Genomic DNA, 16,331 nt, shown 5'->3' on the forward strand with positions numbered 1-16,331 from the left:
TCTTAAACATTATAATAGATATCTGATCTAGTGGGCACGGGGAGGCGCTTGATTTACTTCGACTAACAATTGATGAAACTTCTTCGTAAGTTGGCGGGTCAATATTGCCATTGAACACCGGCGGTTGCAGAGGAGGGATCCAATCAGGGATTGCAAAATGTGTTCTATCATCCGCTTTCATTACGCCACCAAAGTGATCAGCCCCTTTGTCAACATCAAACAGTGGAGGCAGTGGTGTGGATAGCGAAAATGATTTTTTACAAGTTTTTCAAAAGTTTTTTGACAGTTGAACGGATATTTTTGATTGACCGACAGCTTTTGATATCTTTTCTCGGTGAATTTTTGATCTGATCAATTTGCTCAAACATCTTATTTCGTCAATAAAAATGTTGTCATTTTGACCGAGGATTTTTAGATTTTTTAGTTTCTTTTTTAGTTTTCTAATGTCGGCTTTGACGTTGACAACTGTTGATTCTTTTGGTTTTAAGATGCCATACGTATCTGCGAAATATTGGTATATTGTGTTTTGCAGTAGGAGGGCATAACATAGTTTACAATTAATTTACAGTTATTCCTTTTGCCGGTTTATAATGTTCCATTTTAATGTTTTCATTTATTTAATTATTTTCATGCTTTTATTTATTTAGTGATTTCATTTTAATGTTTATATTTATTTAATGTTTTCATTTTTATATCTTCATTTATTTGGTAATTTCATTTTAATGTTTTTCATTTATTTGTTGTTTTCATTTTGGTGTTTTCATTAGTTTAGTGTTTTTATTTATTTTCAAAACAGTTAAGTAATGCGCAAAAAATAAAAACACTAAACAAATGAAAACACCAAAATGACTGCATTTAGTTTTCGGATTGTTCGGTTATACATTTTGGCGATACAGTTTGGAGTAGTTTCATTGACGTTTAGGAGCATTTGGGTTCGAGATATTGTTGCCAGGAGAAAAATTCTATTAAAAGAAGCTGAGAAAGTTTTAATTGGTTTGTCAGGATGAGAAATGTAGCCTCATCTGCATTGAAAACATCTTCTAAAGTTATTGCTGGTTCGAAGCTCTTTGGCAAATAGAGAATATGAGCGGGTAAAATCTTCGTTCGGAAAAGAATATTTTATGTCATCAACGTCTCTAAATGCTTGGCGGCTGATGTGCTTGATTACCTTCGTCAAGTAATGTTTAGGCTTTATTATGCTACCCTGCTTTTAAGAAGAGAATGAACGAGACAAGTCGAATGATTTGCATCCAAAGACTTTTTGGTAATAGTTCTTGTAAACATATTTTATTGAAATCGATCGTTGCGATAACATTATTCAATATTTTAATAATTTTTTCAAGATTTTTCAATAACTTTATATCATTAAAGTTTTATAGCTTCAATAATTCTCTTATGTCTTGTTGAGTGATTTGATTCGAGTTTCAACCCAAACTTGGAATGTACCCCTTATATACCGCTTATTATTGCTTTGGTTAACAAAGAATGTTTATTGGTCTCTTTGTTGTGTTGTTTGGCTGATCATTTGAGATGGCAAGCTCAATAATGACTTTATTTGCTTGTTTATGGTAGGCTCTTTGTCTTTGATGTACAATTTTTCAAAGATCTGGAGTCTCCCTGGGCCGTTTGCAATGTCTAATCATTGTACTTAAAACAAAATCTTCTTTTTTTATTTTCTTTTTGTGGGTGTGTTCCGTGGGCATTGTTGATACTTCGTTTGTTAAGTGTTGGTATTTGCCTTCAACAATATTTGAAAAAAGGCTAAACTTACTTGCAATCCTGTTCATTGAAAACGTTTTGTAAAGATTTCACCTTAATTTCATTATTGATGAGTTTGCATGCGAAAACACACTTCGTAAAGTTTTGAACTAACTTTTTTATAGACTGTCTGATGGAAATGCATTATTTTACTAATGTTGTATTACATAAATGTTATCAAAGAATACACCTAATAAAATGTATTAAAAAAATTTCTTTTATTTATTATTATTATTGTTGTTAATTTATATCGCGTCCTATGCATAGCTTCAGGGACGCTTGGATAAAATGACTTTTGACGTTTCCGTAGGCCTGGATAAAAAAAAGTTTGATGGTTGGTTGTTGATGAATATTGGCGGGCAAACCATTCCATATGGAAGAAAAGCTGTACGTAAAACATTTGTTGACAACTGATGAATTGCTGACAGGTTGATGCAACTGAGTTTACGAAAACGAACGAAGTTGACGAGTTGATGAACGACGCGATAAAAGTTGATGAAGATATGATGGCTGAGATGTATTAAGTAACTTGTTTGTGAGGGCAGCGAGTTTATATATAATGCGTTGACGTACCGGTAACCAATGTAGTTGAATGAGTGAATTTGTGCTGGAAGATAAATTACTGATATTTGAAACAACTTCTGCAAATCTATTTTGAGCTCTTTGAAGTAAAGTTAAAAGGTACGAAAGAATACCGCAGAGAAGAGAATTACAATAATCTAAACGTGATAAAGAAGAGTCAAAAAATAAGCCTAAAAGTTTAAGTTTAGAGGTTGAGGAGAGAGATGAATCAGCCAATAAAACGTGTGATGGTAGGAAATTAATGGCATCAAAAGCTGCTGAAAGATCCAGGCTGACCATGACAGCACAATTTTGGTTTCCACATATAATAGCAAGTTGGTCGTGAACATGAAGGAAGGCTGTTTCTGTACAAAAACATTTTCTGTAAGCGAATTGAAAAAGAGAGAAATTAAGAGATGAAATAATATGAGTGAGAATCCTGTTCAAAACAATGCGTTCAAGTAATTTAGAGAAGGTTGAAAGGTTGAAAATAGGAAGGTAATTAGAAGGATCAGATTAATCAAGGTTAGATTTTTTCAGTAAAGATTTTTATGAGCTATCTTAAACGAAGTTGGAAAAATACAGTTTTTTTAGAGAAAGATGACAGAGCTTAGAAAGTAATGGAGCCAAAAGATGAGAAAATTTTTTATGAATAAAAACTGGAATAATGTCAAGTGGAGAGGTTTTGTTGGGCAAAGAGTTGATGAGCTTTAGAACTTCTTCTGACGAGACAGCTAAAAAAATGAAAAAAGAAAGGAAGAAAGAGGTCTATGGTTTAAAAAAGGAATGTTAAAAAAAACAATTGTTGTAGCAATAGATTGGTGAACAGAATTTATTTAGTCCTTGAAAAAGTTAGCAAAAGAAGATACAAAAATAGGAGATTCAGCATCAGAAAAATGATTATCTGAGCGTTTTAAAGAATTTTGTTAAGAGAATGCCAGAGATCACGAGAGTTGCTTCAGTTGTTAAGAGTGTCCTTAATAGAATCGATCCTAGACCTCATAATGGCGTCACGAGCAGCACGTTTTGCATTTTTGTAGTGGACGAAGTTGAGCGCTGATTTTTCATGTTTGTAGTGACGCTCCATACGACGACAATTTCTTTTAGCAGCTATTGAGTTTAGTTTTCTTAAATTATTATGATTTTAACGAGGGAAGTGGTGATTATGGTTAGGGTGATGTTGGTGGTGGGGGTGATGATGATGACGGGGCGGCGGCAATGATTATAGTGGTGATGGTGAGTGGTGGTTGCGATGATGAAGATGATGATTGTATTGGTGATGATGGTCATGAAAATAATGGTGGTGATGAGGTTGATGATAGTTTTGATAATGATTATGGTCATGGTGATGATGATGTTGGTAGGAAAGGTATTGATGATGATGATCTGGTTCTTAAGAATAATAGATGATGTTGGTTATAATAACAATTTTGTTTTTAATTATATTACTATATCTATTTTTAATTATAAATTAGAACTATGCTGCTTGTATTCTATTTTTTGTCTACTCATGATGCTATGTTGACAGGTGATAGATTAACTGAGTGTATAAGTTATGATGATGATTATGATGGTTATGTGCATGACTGTATTGAATGATTGGATAAGAAAAGTGAAATGCTTATACATTTAGTTGAACTTGTGGACAGATAATGTGTCAAAAATTGTAAACATCGTACACATCTATTTATTTGATTATGGGTGTATATGTGGGTAGATGTGTAGCAAATGTACATATACTAATTTATATTGTGTTTTTTTAAATGAATTGTGAATATAATTAACACTATGTCTTACTTTGTTTTTTAAAGTTATGAAGTGATTGGTGGTAACTGAAGAGATAACAGTTAATATTTTGTTGCATTAAACTTAGGAACTATGATAAATATTTGCTTGATTGTATGCATGTGCATGTATTTCGTGTGAGTATATATTTATTTTTTTTTTCAATTTTCGTTTAGCGTCCAGGGACCCAGTTTCCCAAGGTAAAACGTTGTTTTCTTTGCCATCAACTTTTGCGCCAAATTAGACGATCAGTTGTATCATTTCATTTAAATCATTGCTACACTTGTCAACTGATTTATGCAGAATTGCAAGGAGTTAAACAAGTTTTAATCAACAATGGTTATAGCAACAGAGAGCAGAGGGTGTTGCCGGCATTCGTCCTTTATATCATCTAAACTAGCACGACGCAGGATTTTGGTAGATTTGATGTGGTCTTTCAGACTTATTCGTTGCATCCATCGGAACATTTTCTGTTTGCTGAAGTTTTTGTTCCAGTTTGGTTGTCATTGGCCATGTTTCTGCACCACATAACAACACCCAACGTATTACAGGTTTATAAAGTCTTGATCGTAGTGGTAGTGGAATGTCACGCCCAATCAATATAGAGGCAAGGAGATGCCATTTATTCAGTTTTGTGATTTCTTCCATCACAGTTATAAATAGCAGTGGACTGAAAATCAAGCCTTGGTAAACTCCAACGCTCATATCAAATGCATCTGTGTTTCCAACCGTTGTGCTGACAAAAATCTTAGTATTTGTGTACATTTCCATCCCAAGTCGAACAAGATATTCTGGAATGAGTTGTCAACGTTGACTCCACCTGATTGCTTCACGGGGAAATCAATCAAATGCATTTTCAAGGTCTACAAAAATGTGTGATAGTTGTTGATGCTTTGCGAGGTACTTCTCTTGCAGTTGCCGATGGATGTGAATTGCATCAATAGTTGATTTCCCCGCTGGGATAACAAATTGATAATTTCCGATTGTGATGCACGACGTTAATCTTCTCTCAATGATTTTCTCGACAATTTTTAGGGAGTGTTTTAACAGACGTATATCCCGATATGATGAACAGTTCAATGGATCACATTTGCCTTTGTATTGCGGAACTGTCAGGCTATAGTTCCATTCAGTCAGCATTGAGCAATTTCTACAGACTTCTTCACGGCAAAGTTTTAGTAACGTTTGTATTGCTGCAGTCCGAGATGCTTTAATAATGTCATTTGTGAGTCCAGAGGGCTCTGCTGCTTTTCCATCCTTCATAGATTTTAGAACTTCTGTAAGCTCCTCTACAGTGATGTTTGGAATTGGACCTTCGATGGGTGGAGCGTCAAAATTGACATTGATGGGATTTGTTTCATTTAACAGACAGTTTAAGTATTCTTTCCTCTGTAGCTTGATCTCATCTTGTTCAAGAACCATCTCATTTTTGTCGTTTTTGATATATGAGGCACCAACTATGTTTTTTTTCTTACGTTTTGCTTGTTTTGCTATACGATACAGAGATTTCATTTGTTCACCTTTACTTTTGGTGAGCCACTCTCTGCACTGATTTGTCCGATACAGTGCGACTTGATGTTTTCCATAGATGTTCTTCTCACGGAAAATTTTATGGTCATCAACAGAATTTGATTTTTACCATTGCTTGTATGTAGCTTTCTTTTCAGCTATTGCATTTTGTACACTGTCATTCCACCACCAAGTGTCCCGTTCATGCTGACATTTTGTACTAGTTTTCCCACAAACAGTAGTTGCAGCGTTTATTAAAACGGTTTTGTATGTACAACAATCTGTACTGGATTGCGATTGGTGGTCTAACTGTGTGGCGACAATCTGTTGGAATTTTTCTCGATGAATTTTGCTTTTCAGTTTCCACGTTTGATTCTCCTATGCGTTTGTTTAGACTTATATTGTGACAGTTCAATAACCAGGTTTGCCACAAAAAGTCTATGTTCGGCGACACATGATTCGCCAAGTACATTTTTTTTTTGAATAGCCTTCGGTGTTGTTGCTTTACAGCGAAGAAAGCGATTTGCATGGCTGATGGTTCACTTTTGTACGTTTTGAGATGTTCCAACCTATTTCTAAATATGTGTTCAGTAAACAAAACCCGTGACTTTCAGCAAACTCAAGGATGCGGTGCGGTTGCCATCGTCATTCCGTTCTCCATAGCAAAAACCGCCATGTACATTGTCAAAGCCATCTGTTTTCTTTCCAACGTGGCCATTGAGATCGCCTTTAATCAGGATTGTTTCAGATTTTGGTATTTTTGAGATGGTATCAGAGAACGCAGCCCAGAAGTCATTTTTCATCTCTTCCGATTCGCCTGTATGTGGTGCGTATGCAGAACAAATAATCATTGTTTGCTTTTCTAGGCGAAACTTGATCCACATGAGACGTCAATTAATCTTTTTAATATCCAGTACTTCTTGGGCTAGCAGTTCTCTGACAAAAATCCCAACACCATTTTTGGCCGTCTTTAGACCATTCCAGTATAGTTTATATTTTTCTTTGTCTGAGTTGACATGACAAACACCATTCGATTTCCATCGGGTCTTCTGAAGGTAGCAGATATCAATCCTTTTACGCTCGAGCATTTCTGCGATTTCCATGATGCGGCAAGTGTGTATATATTTATTGAGATCAAATAAACCATATTGTATTGTTGATTTATGGAATTTTGTTAAACATATGGAAACATAATTTTTGTTAACAAACATTGATCCATTAGTGTATTTATATATTTTATCTGTGTACATGCGTATATAAAGTGGGTCTATGCATGTTTCAATAGGTATAAGTGGGTACAAATATGTAGGACGGGTATGAATCATGTATGATTAGGATATTAAGGTATGCGTGGATAGGATTATATATGAATGGAAGAGATTATGTTTGTTTGGGAATGAATGTGTTTGTGCAAGAACGATTATAGGCATAAAGGTAGACATAAAGGTATGAAAATGTGTATATAGTTGTGTATAATTGTGTAATTGGAGTGTATATATAAATTGCAGAAGCAGTCCTAACTGACATCAATACACGCATCTTAAAATTGCAGAAGCAGTCCTAATTGACATCAACACACGCATCTTAAAATTGCAAAAGCAGTCCTAATTGACATCAATACACGCATCTTAAAATTGCAGAAGCAGTCCTAATTGACATCAATACACGCATCTTAAACTTGCAGAAACAGTCCTTATTGACATCAATAAATCAAAAATAAATATACAACAAAAAGTGACAACCTCACTTCCAACCCGGCGCTTAACCAACAACGAAAACAAAGAAGTAATAAAAACTAGCATTGTAAATAGTGACAAAAAAGAATATGATGCTATCGATGAAGAAAAGGAGACCAAAGAAGATGACCAGCCAATAAAGAAACCTGACACCTAATTTCCATCTAAGTTCATTTTGACAAAGTCAATCTCCATCTAAGTTCATTTTGACAAAGTCATTATTTCCCTATATAAACAGCAGAAAGCACTGATGATGATTTATTCGGAATCGAAATATGGCCTTATTTGCAGCATGAATTCGGAAAATAAGTTTATTTTGAATTTTAATAAACTAAACGTTCACCAAAAAACTTTAGTGAGAAAAATTGAAAAAACGAACTACAAACATATTAACGCCAAACATTCGGTAGAAATTATAGAATATTGTAAAAATTATGGTCTATTACCAGCATATGTATATATATATATACATATATATATATATACATTTTTTCAATATATATATATATATATATACATATATATATATATATATATATATATATATATATATATATATATATATATATATATATATATATTGAAAGAATATATATATGAACATGTTTTTGACGAATATTTATGTTTGTATATCTATATGGTATTGTGGTATGAATGATTGTTGTTTTTTATTTATCTTTGATCATTAGTAACAATTAATTAAAATTTAATTGATCTATATACGTATCTTTGTAGTTAAATTCGTTAAACTTTTTTTTTATAAATAAAATAACATTCATTTGATATATTTATAACTTTTTGTTGAGATGGCTGTGCTCGATGAGTCCCTCGGGGGCTCCTTACAGTCATCCTGAACTTTTGACTTCTTTTGGGTCAAATAAAATTGTATTGTATTGTATTACAAATTTGGGGCTGCAAATTACGAATGCCTCTAGGCGGCTAAATGGTTAATCCGCCACCGATAGCATACCCACTTTTCGTTGAACATTACAAAATCTCACAATCATTTTTGAATAGCTCAACCATTGAAATGAAAATGCAAGTGTTTTGTATAAATGCGAGATTTGCAAAAGCACTTGATTTTTCAGTTTGTCTTAACATAATTTTACAGCAAAATTAACTTCTACCAGTCATGTCAATAAACATATTGTATAATTTATTAACATTTCCAAGAATCAACGTTTACAAAGCTCAAACATTTTATTATTCGTTTCAACGTTTTGTTAGTGAAAATTAAATTATTTTGCTTTGAATATATAAACCAAATCTATTGATATTTTATAAAAAAAATAAACAAAAAAATCAGTCTTGCAGAAATTTAATCTTCCAAAAACAAGAAAAAATTGTTTCATTCGTCGTTGACCCAGCAAACAGGTGAATAATTAAATTTTATTTCAAGTCAATTAAAACGCTGCTTAAAATCGGTTTATCTAATTTTCATATAATTTTTCATGTTTTTTAAAATTAATTCAAAATTTTTTTTTTGTTTTTTATTGAATTTTTTTGATCACATGGCAGAATTAACTTGATCAAAAGTGGGTAGAACCATTCACATCGCGAACATGTTAATAACCAGTATTTAATTAAATCAAAATAAGCAAAATTTACTTTTTTAATTATTCTGCAATTATAACCATATAAATTTTTCACTTGTCAGACTTATATATTGGAGCACATTCACCTACGTTTTCCAGTCGAACTTCGATCTTAGTAACGCTACTTCCCTAGTAAAGATACCGCCACATTCGTTAGTTAAAAATCTGCGCGTTGATCCCCTGACCGACACACTGACTTGGATATTAGATGATGATAGCGTCCAAACCCTAGGACAAACTCTTTCAAATTTAACATGTGTTTATCAACAATTTCATAAACATGCTTTGGCACTGGAAATTTTTGAAGATTACATTTTTTGGTTACATAATGATGCCAGTCAGAGCTCCTACAGTTCTCATAGTAATTGTCAATTGTTCTATCAAAACAAGCACCAGGTTTTTTGTTTTATACATATATTACTTTATATTTAGAATTTTTTTGTTTTCAAACCTTGTTTAATATTAAAATAAAACTGACAGTTTTTAATCCGTTAACTAATTTATTTGATGAATTTTATCAGATTTACACGTCAGCGCCGAAATTAGTTGAAAGATTTGAGCAACTGGTCAATGCGTTTCTTCTCTTTCATCCATCTTTACAGATTAAAAGTTATTCTTTTTTAAATATTTATTCAATTATTACTTTATATTATATCTATTTGCAAATTTTGAATAATTCGATTGATATTGTTTACTTTAGTACAAACTTTTGAAAAATATTTATCTTATTTGCGGCAGATGTTTGCCTTTAACGTGTTTAAGGATATTTGCTTGGTAATTGCCTGCTGTTGCAAAATGTTTTGAATTTACGTAACTTTTTTTTAAATTAATAGTTGTAATTTGCCATAATTTTATAGTTAAAAAATTTTCATCATTTCAGCAAACTGTTAACTTTAATATCGCTCATTTCTCCTAAGCTGACTCTTTCAAAATTACCCGGCTTACTTTGTCATCATTCATAGTTTCCTTTATCTACAGACCTCCAGGACAGGTTTTAACCAATTTTATCAACCAGTCCAATGACTACATAAAAGTAATCATCACTTTAGACTTTCCATTTATTGTATGCGGAGATTTCAACACCCATGGTGAACAAATCGACAGTGATCAACAACTAATAACAGTGTTTGACTACCTCGTTTTGACCCAACATGTGCATCCATCAACATACTATCGCAGCAGCATCCTTGATCTCATCCTCTCGTATACTCATCGCAACATCGTCGACAACAGTCACTGTCAGTGATGCTTTTTCCGATCACAGGCTCATCGTCTTAACAACCCCCGACCATCGTCACTTGACATTGTTGATGTTTTCGTGACCGAAGTTTTTTGTACAACTTCGATACCGATGATTAATACAACGACCGTATCAATCTCTTTTAACAATATACTTAAAAACTTAAAAGTACATCAATCAGAATTGGCCGCCGAAGATGTTCTGCCAAGACTAGGTAAAAATATAGGATTGCCAAGAAGCTTCTAGGATGTCAATCATGAGATCAAGAGCAGATTCAATTGAGGACGAGCTCAGATAATCCAACAATCTTTGCCAGTTTTAACAATCACTTTATAATCTTTTTAACACTCATCCTCAATCGACAAATTCAAAACTTTTGCAATTTCATTTACTAAACATTTAAAATCAAAACAGATACTATTCATCAATTCATCGCTTCTGTGTTGCAGATCCAAACATTCTTCGTTTAAAACTTGCCCATATCTTGACTTCTCTTTTGAATCTTCTTCGAATGTCTCTAATTCTGAAATTTTACATCTTATTAGACTCTTGTCAAATAAAAGTTCTCTGTTTGACAACCTCTTTAAACAATTTGCTATATTTTTGCACCAATCTATGTAAAATTTGCCAACTTATCCTTTGCCATCAAGCACTATTTCTACTTTATTCAAAACTGCCTTTGTTTCATCTTCACTCAAAAAACCCAATTTCAATCCCACTGTTCCTTCAAACTAATTCAAACTCAATTTAAAATTTACTCACAATATCCAAACTGCTCCAATCCGCCTATAGGCCAATATGTTTTTGATCAGAACAGCACTAATGCTGTTAACAGTATTTCATGACAATTTGACCAGCATCTGCGGAAATTAGTATTGTGCATTATTGTGCAAGCCTGGACTTATAAGCTTTTGTTTTTCTTTGTGGAAAGTCTTTATCTTTCAGACATCAAGCTGTTTAAAAAATATTTATAACAGCATTTGTTTCAACAAGCAATTGGTTTTGATCTAGAATAAACCTCATTTTGAGAGCTCCAGACGCCAATGGTGTCCATTCTAATGAAGTAATTTTTATATGAAATATTTTCAATAATCTTAAAAACTTTTACTAATATATATTCTTATAAAAGGTAAAAATGCTGTAGATTAAAATTAAAAATTTTACAGTAGGGAAAATGATAATAATTGTTTTTCCGGTGTTTTTTTATAATTTTTTGAAAATAGAGATGTGATAAAAACTAAACTCATGATTGGCAATTAAACTGAAAATATGTTTAATCTAAAAACACTAGTTTAATAAGAATTTAATTTCAAATTTTTATAAAATCTTAACATTAAGCTGTGCTAAAGGGGTGCATTAATAATAACATATTGTTATAACCGTCACAAATATATTTGCTAGAGGTCCTAGTGTCGCTACGAACGCATAATTCGAAAAGTAGCTAGTACCTTCTGACGGCGAGCGTCGGTAAAACGGGTATATAAATGCATACGAGATATTAAATGGTTGTTATTGAATATTTGATTTTAGAAAGCGATTGTTAGCGTCAAAAGCGATATTTGATATTTGACTCTGCGTTGTATATTTATTGTATTTGCGATAAACGTTGGTAATTTGTTATTCGGAAAGCGATAGTTTCTAAATCTCTTCAAAAATGTCAAGTAAAATTGTTAGGCACTAAAGCCTCTCCATAAATCCATGTTGGCTTTTGTGTATGATATTATTTTTTGCCAAGTTGTTCACAATTATCTTTTTAATTATTTTTTTGAGTACCTTGCATGCAGTGCTTGTAAGGCTAATTGGTCTATAATTTTCTGGCAACTATAGATATAAGATAGCAACTATCTCCTTTCTTGAAGAGTGGCACTATGGTTGCATCTTTCCAATTTGATGGTATTTTACCCGTCATCAACGATTTGTTGAAAGGCTTCCACAATGTCCTCTCTTACCTTTCTTTTCTGTTTGTATTTGTTTTTAAGCTGCTGCCTTCGAACTAATTCTTCTGAATTAGCTGGTCTATTAAATTGATTGTTTTTAAGCTCTTGATATACTTTCCATGTGCTACGAGTTCTTTATGCTATGACAAAAAAATGACTCTACAACGTTTTGGGTTTTTTTAATAACTTTATTAATAAACGGCAATATGTCGGCGCAAAAAAAAGTTAGTTTTTAAACTCCAAAATTAAAATATGGCCCACGTCCTTCAAATCACCTTTAGCAAAAATTAACTACCACTAAAAAACCCGGTTCAACTATTTACCACACGGTTCTGAACTAAAAAGCGCTAAGCGCTCAATTCTTGTTCGTCACACCGTTTGCATACTTATATAATAAAAGAATAATAAAATTGTTGTTCTTGTTATTATTATTATTTTTAAAATTTTGGTAAGAATGGCATGTTGGCAAACTCAATATAATGCCAACTAAGTTCGTTTGGGAATGGTTTATTATTATTATCAACATTACTATTAACATAATTTTATTACTTTATGAAAAATTCTTTACACTTAATTAATTTTTGCAATCACCATCATTAATGTCACAATTGCCATCATCATAATTATCACAATCATTATCATCATCATCGTTATTAAACTATTACTTAATGTCTACTATCACCATCACTATTTGCATTTCACTCGTCATGATCATTATTATTATCATCATCATTAAACCAATCACCATAATCAACATTATAATTTTCGTTTTCATAATCATTACCATCATCATGATCATTATCATCATTGTTATTATCGTAATAGTTATTGAACTGTTTCTTAATTTTTACTATCGCAATCAACAACATCACAGTTATCGTCATCATAGTCGTTTCCAATATTGTAACCATTGATATCATCATAATTACTTAAGTATTAAATACCATAATCATAATTATCATCATCATAAGCATTTTTATAATAATAATAATAATAATAATAATCAATGGTTATAATGCTAATGTTGTTGATAGTTGCATTGGTTATAGCACTCACCCAGGTTAAAGCAAAATGACTGTAAATTAATTACCATGCTGAGTTTGTAAAAATAAAAAATGTGTTAATGTGTGTTGTTGTGTATGTTTGCTCATGTTTGTTTGTTTGTTTGTATGTATGTATGTATGTATGTATGTATGTTAATTTTATACTTTTTCGATGTGTATATATAGTAGCAACGCTCTAAATAAATTTTTCATTGCGTTAAATAGTGACAATGCATTTGTAAAAAATACAATTATAAATGGTATTATGATATTATATAATATAGGCAATACATCTATCGTTAAACTTATAAGGGGCGAATTGTCTTGAGAGCGAAAGTGACAGGAAGTGAAACGTCCTGTTACCACAATATATTATAAAATGTAATAAATGTACAAATCCGTTTTTTTTAATTCAGCTGAATCTACCACTAACGTAATTTAATGTATTCAACTTAACTACTTTTTTAGTTGAAAACGCAAATCTTAATGGACTTATTATTTTAGAAATTATTGTTTAAAAATTCAAAATTTAAAAATTATATAAAATAAGTTTTGGCTGAAACTTCGGCCGAAACAAGATTATTTGGTACTGGCTGAAGCTGGACCTTCGGTCGGTCTCTAATTTATATATTGCTACATTTTATAACAATGTTTATATTAATTATACCTTCAAAATTGCTGGCTGAATGTTAAATATTTTACGTTAAAAATGTTATTTTAATTGATAAATTTTACATTTATTAAATATTCACAATTATAAAAACAATAATTATATTATCGGCCAGTACTTGCAAATTAATAATATTATTACACAATGGCGGATCCATTTCCTCCATAGACCATAGAACAGAAAAACATTGCAGAATCTGTAACATATTTCAGCATTTTTTGTTTGCCATATTATAACATTTTTTACTGTAAAACTATGAAGAGGTTATAGAAAATTAAAGGATAATTAAATCATTAAACCTCTGGTGTTAAACTGACCCCATAAAGATGAATAAAATGAATAACCAGAAGCAAAAGATTGTCGCCAACTTATGAAAATCTTCCCTTCCCATCACAAATTAAATTAAAATTAAACATGGTGATTTTAATCATGTTTTACATTTTCAGACACTCATTTAATAAATTGTGGACGATGGTATCGTCTTTTTTGTTCTTTCGGCTTTGGGTTTTATATTAATCACCAAATGTAATACAAAAATAATATGAATCAGTGTTGGATAATAAACAAAATACATCAAAGATTTTCTTACCTTTAATTACTTGAACATTTTTTATTTCCATTTCAACAACGCAAATTCAACAGACTACCGCACTGCGTTGCAAATATAACAATTTACAGATTTGCGTTGCCAATTCAACGATCTACAGCACTGCGTTTTATGTAAATATTATAACAATACCAAAAGTTTGTACTACAGTATTATGGTTTTAAACCATTTTTGGTATGTTATTTAAAATAGAACAACTCTAGTTAGTTGGCACGTTAAACAAATTAATGCTAGTAAACAGAAAATGATTTTGCGTTTAAATACTGATTGCCAGATTAAATTAGATCTCAGAAATATCGTTGTTAAACATGTAAGCTTTTGAACAAAGATTTTGCAGTAAGTTTAATAACTTAATAAATAATTTGCTTCATGAAATAAAGGTTTTTCACCTTGCTTTTATCATCAAAATGGTCAGTTGAGGTTGGTTTGCAGCGACGTTTGCCAACGAACCGCCCACAATCAGTATAAATGCACGTGCAGACATGGACGAGTTTTATCACCTGATGGGAAAACATGTTCAAGTGAGTGCGCCTGTTGATAAATTTTGACATTTGCTCGTAAACAAGTAGGCCAACATTTTAATGATAACATATTTTACTTATATAAATTTTTAAATTTGGATCGTTGACAAAACTTTTAGCTGATGTTCACGTTCCTGCCATATATTTAGCAAGCAATACATTTCTTACACGTCTGATAATTGATAATATAGGATCTGATAGTTTTGAAAAAATCAACAACATCCGGTTTAACGGCTTGACTTCTCTGTCATTTGACCCAATTACTTATTCAATTTATTTTTCCGACACTTCACTTAATGAAAATCTTCCCAATGTTGACGACATGTTTGGTCAGCATAATTCAATTGTAAATCCTGAGCACGAAAACAACGAATTGATAAACAACAATCGGGATGATAATATGGATGATGTTATTGGACTTGTTCATTTAGAAACCTTGGTTATGTAAGTTTAATATTTTTACAATTATATTAATAATAAAATTACATGTTTAGTAATATTTTGATAATTGCTGCCTTTCTGGTAAGATTTTATAGTTGAAAACTAAAAAAATGTTGCTTTGAATTTGTATTCGTTAAAGGAATTCATCAAAAAAAAATTTCAATTATAACTTCAATTTTAACTTCAAAAACCTAATTAAATATAAATTTTATTACTTCTAGATAGATACTACTAAAACTGCTGGAAAATTTATTTAAACGACAAAATAAAATAAAACTAAACCTGGTTATTATTGAATACAGGAGCATTTGCCCAAACAAACATATTAATGCAAACACACATCACAATACGGAGCATGTCACTCATGCATATACAATCTGACCTTCTTATAGCGAACTTCTATTCATTGAAAGTCTCTATATAACGGGTTTTTTTATGTACCTTGAAATTTTACATATAAAACCGTTTCTAAAGAACGAAAATAATTTATCTATAACTAACGAAATTAATAAAAGTTAAAAGAAATATCCAACCAGCAAACATTCTAGGAATTGATATGAGATAATGTTCATCTAATTTTTGCAAATTCTACTTCGATTAATTTCAATGGAATCGTAATCATCGTTGCATGGAACAAAGAATAATTTTCACTATAAAAATTGTATTTTTACAAAAACACCATGTATTATTACTTTCTGCTATCGAAATAAATGATTAGGCGATTGTTTTTTATTATAAATAATAATAATAATATAAACATTTATGAAGCGCCCATTCGCACAGCTGCTTCAGAGGCGCCCGGTGCCCTTGTTAAAAAGATGAGTCTTTATCCCCTTTTTGAAAAAACTCAACGAGGAACATTGTCTTAACTCAGGAGATAACTCATTCCAGACATACGGAGCAGCGTGACGAAAACCGCGGCCAGCCA

The 16,331-nt window shown here is 31.7% G+C and overlaps 3 protein-coding genes across 3 annotated transcripts; 2 read left to right on the forward strand and 1 right to left on the reverse strand.

Annotated features, from left to right (window-relative positions):
- Window positions 1-8,155: 8,155 nt before the first annotated feature.
- HELRODRAFT_165049 (hypothetical protein) lies at window positions 8,156-10,430 on the forward strand (the record flags this gene model as incomplete). The annotated part of the gene is made up of 5 exons (XM_009030948.1): window positions 8,156-8,193; window positions 9,007-9,340; window positions 9,466-9,510; window positions 9,960-10,182; window positions 10,354-10,430. 5 exons carry the CDS (start codon window positions 8,156-8,158, stop codon window positions 10,428-10,430), a joined length of 717 nt encoding a protein of 238 aa, XP_009029196.1.
- A 1,431-nt stretch (window positions 10,431-11,861) lies between these two features.
- Window positions 11,862-12,120, reverse strand: HELRODRAFT_69279 (hypothetical protein; the record flags this gene model as incomplete). The annotated part of the gene is made up of 2 exons (XM_009030555.1): window positions 11,862-11,998; window positions 12,027-12,120. Coding segments are annotated over 2 exons (231 nt in total), but the record flags the coding sequence as incomplete, so codon positions are not given.
- A 207-nt stretch (window positions 12,121-12,327) lies between these two features.
- Window positions 12,328-15,410, forward strand: HELRODRAFT_165050 (hypothetical protein; the record flags this gene model as incomplete). The annotated part of the gene is made up of 5 exons (XM_009030949.1): window positions 12,328-12,345; window positions 13,715-13,774; window positions 14,477-14,578; window positions 14,857-14,962; window positions 15,082-15,410. The coding sequence occupies 5 exons, from the start codon at window positions 12,328-12,330 to the stop codon at window positions 15,408-15,410; spliced, it is 615 nt and encodes a 204-aa protein (XP_009029197.1).
- Between the last annotated feature and the right edge of the window lie 921 nt (window positions 15,411-16,331).

Source organism: Helobdella robusta (assembly GCF_000326865.2).
Source record: "Helobdella robusta unplaced genomic scaffold HELROscaffold_7, whole genome shotgun sequence".
NCBI classification, from domain to species: Eukaryota; Metazoa; Annelida; class Clitellata; order Rhynchobdellida; family Glossiphoniidae; genus Helobdella; species Helobdella robusta.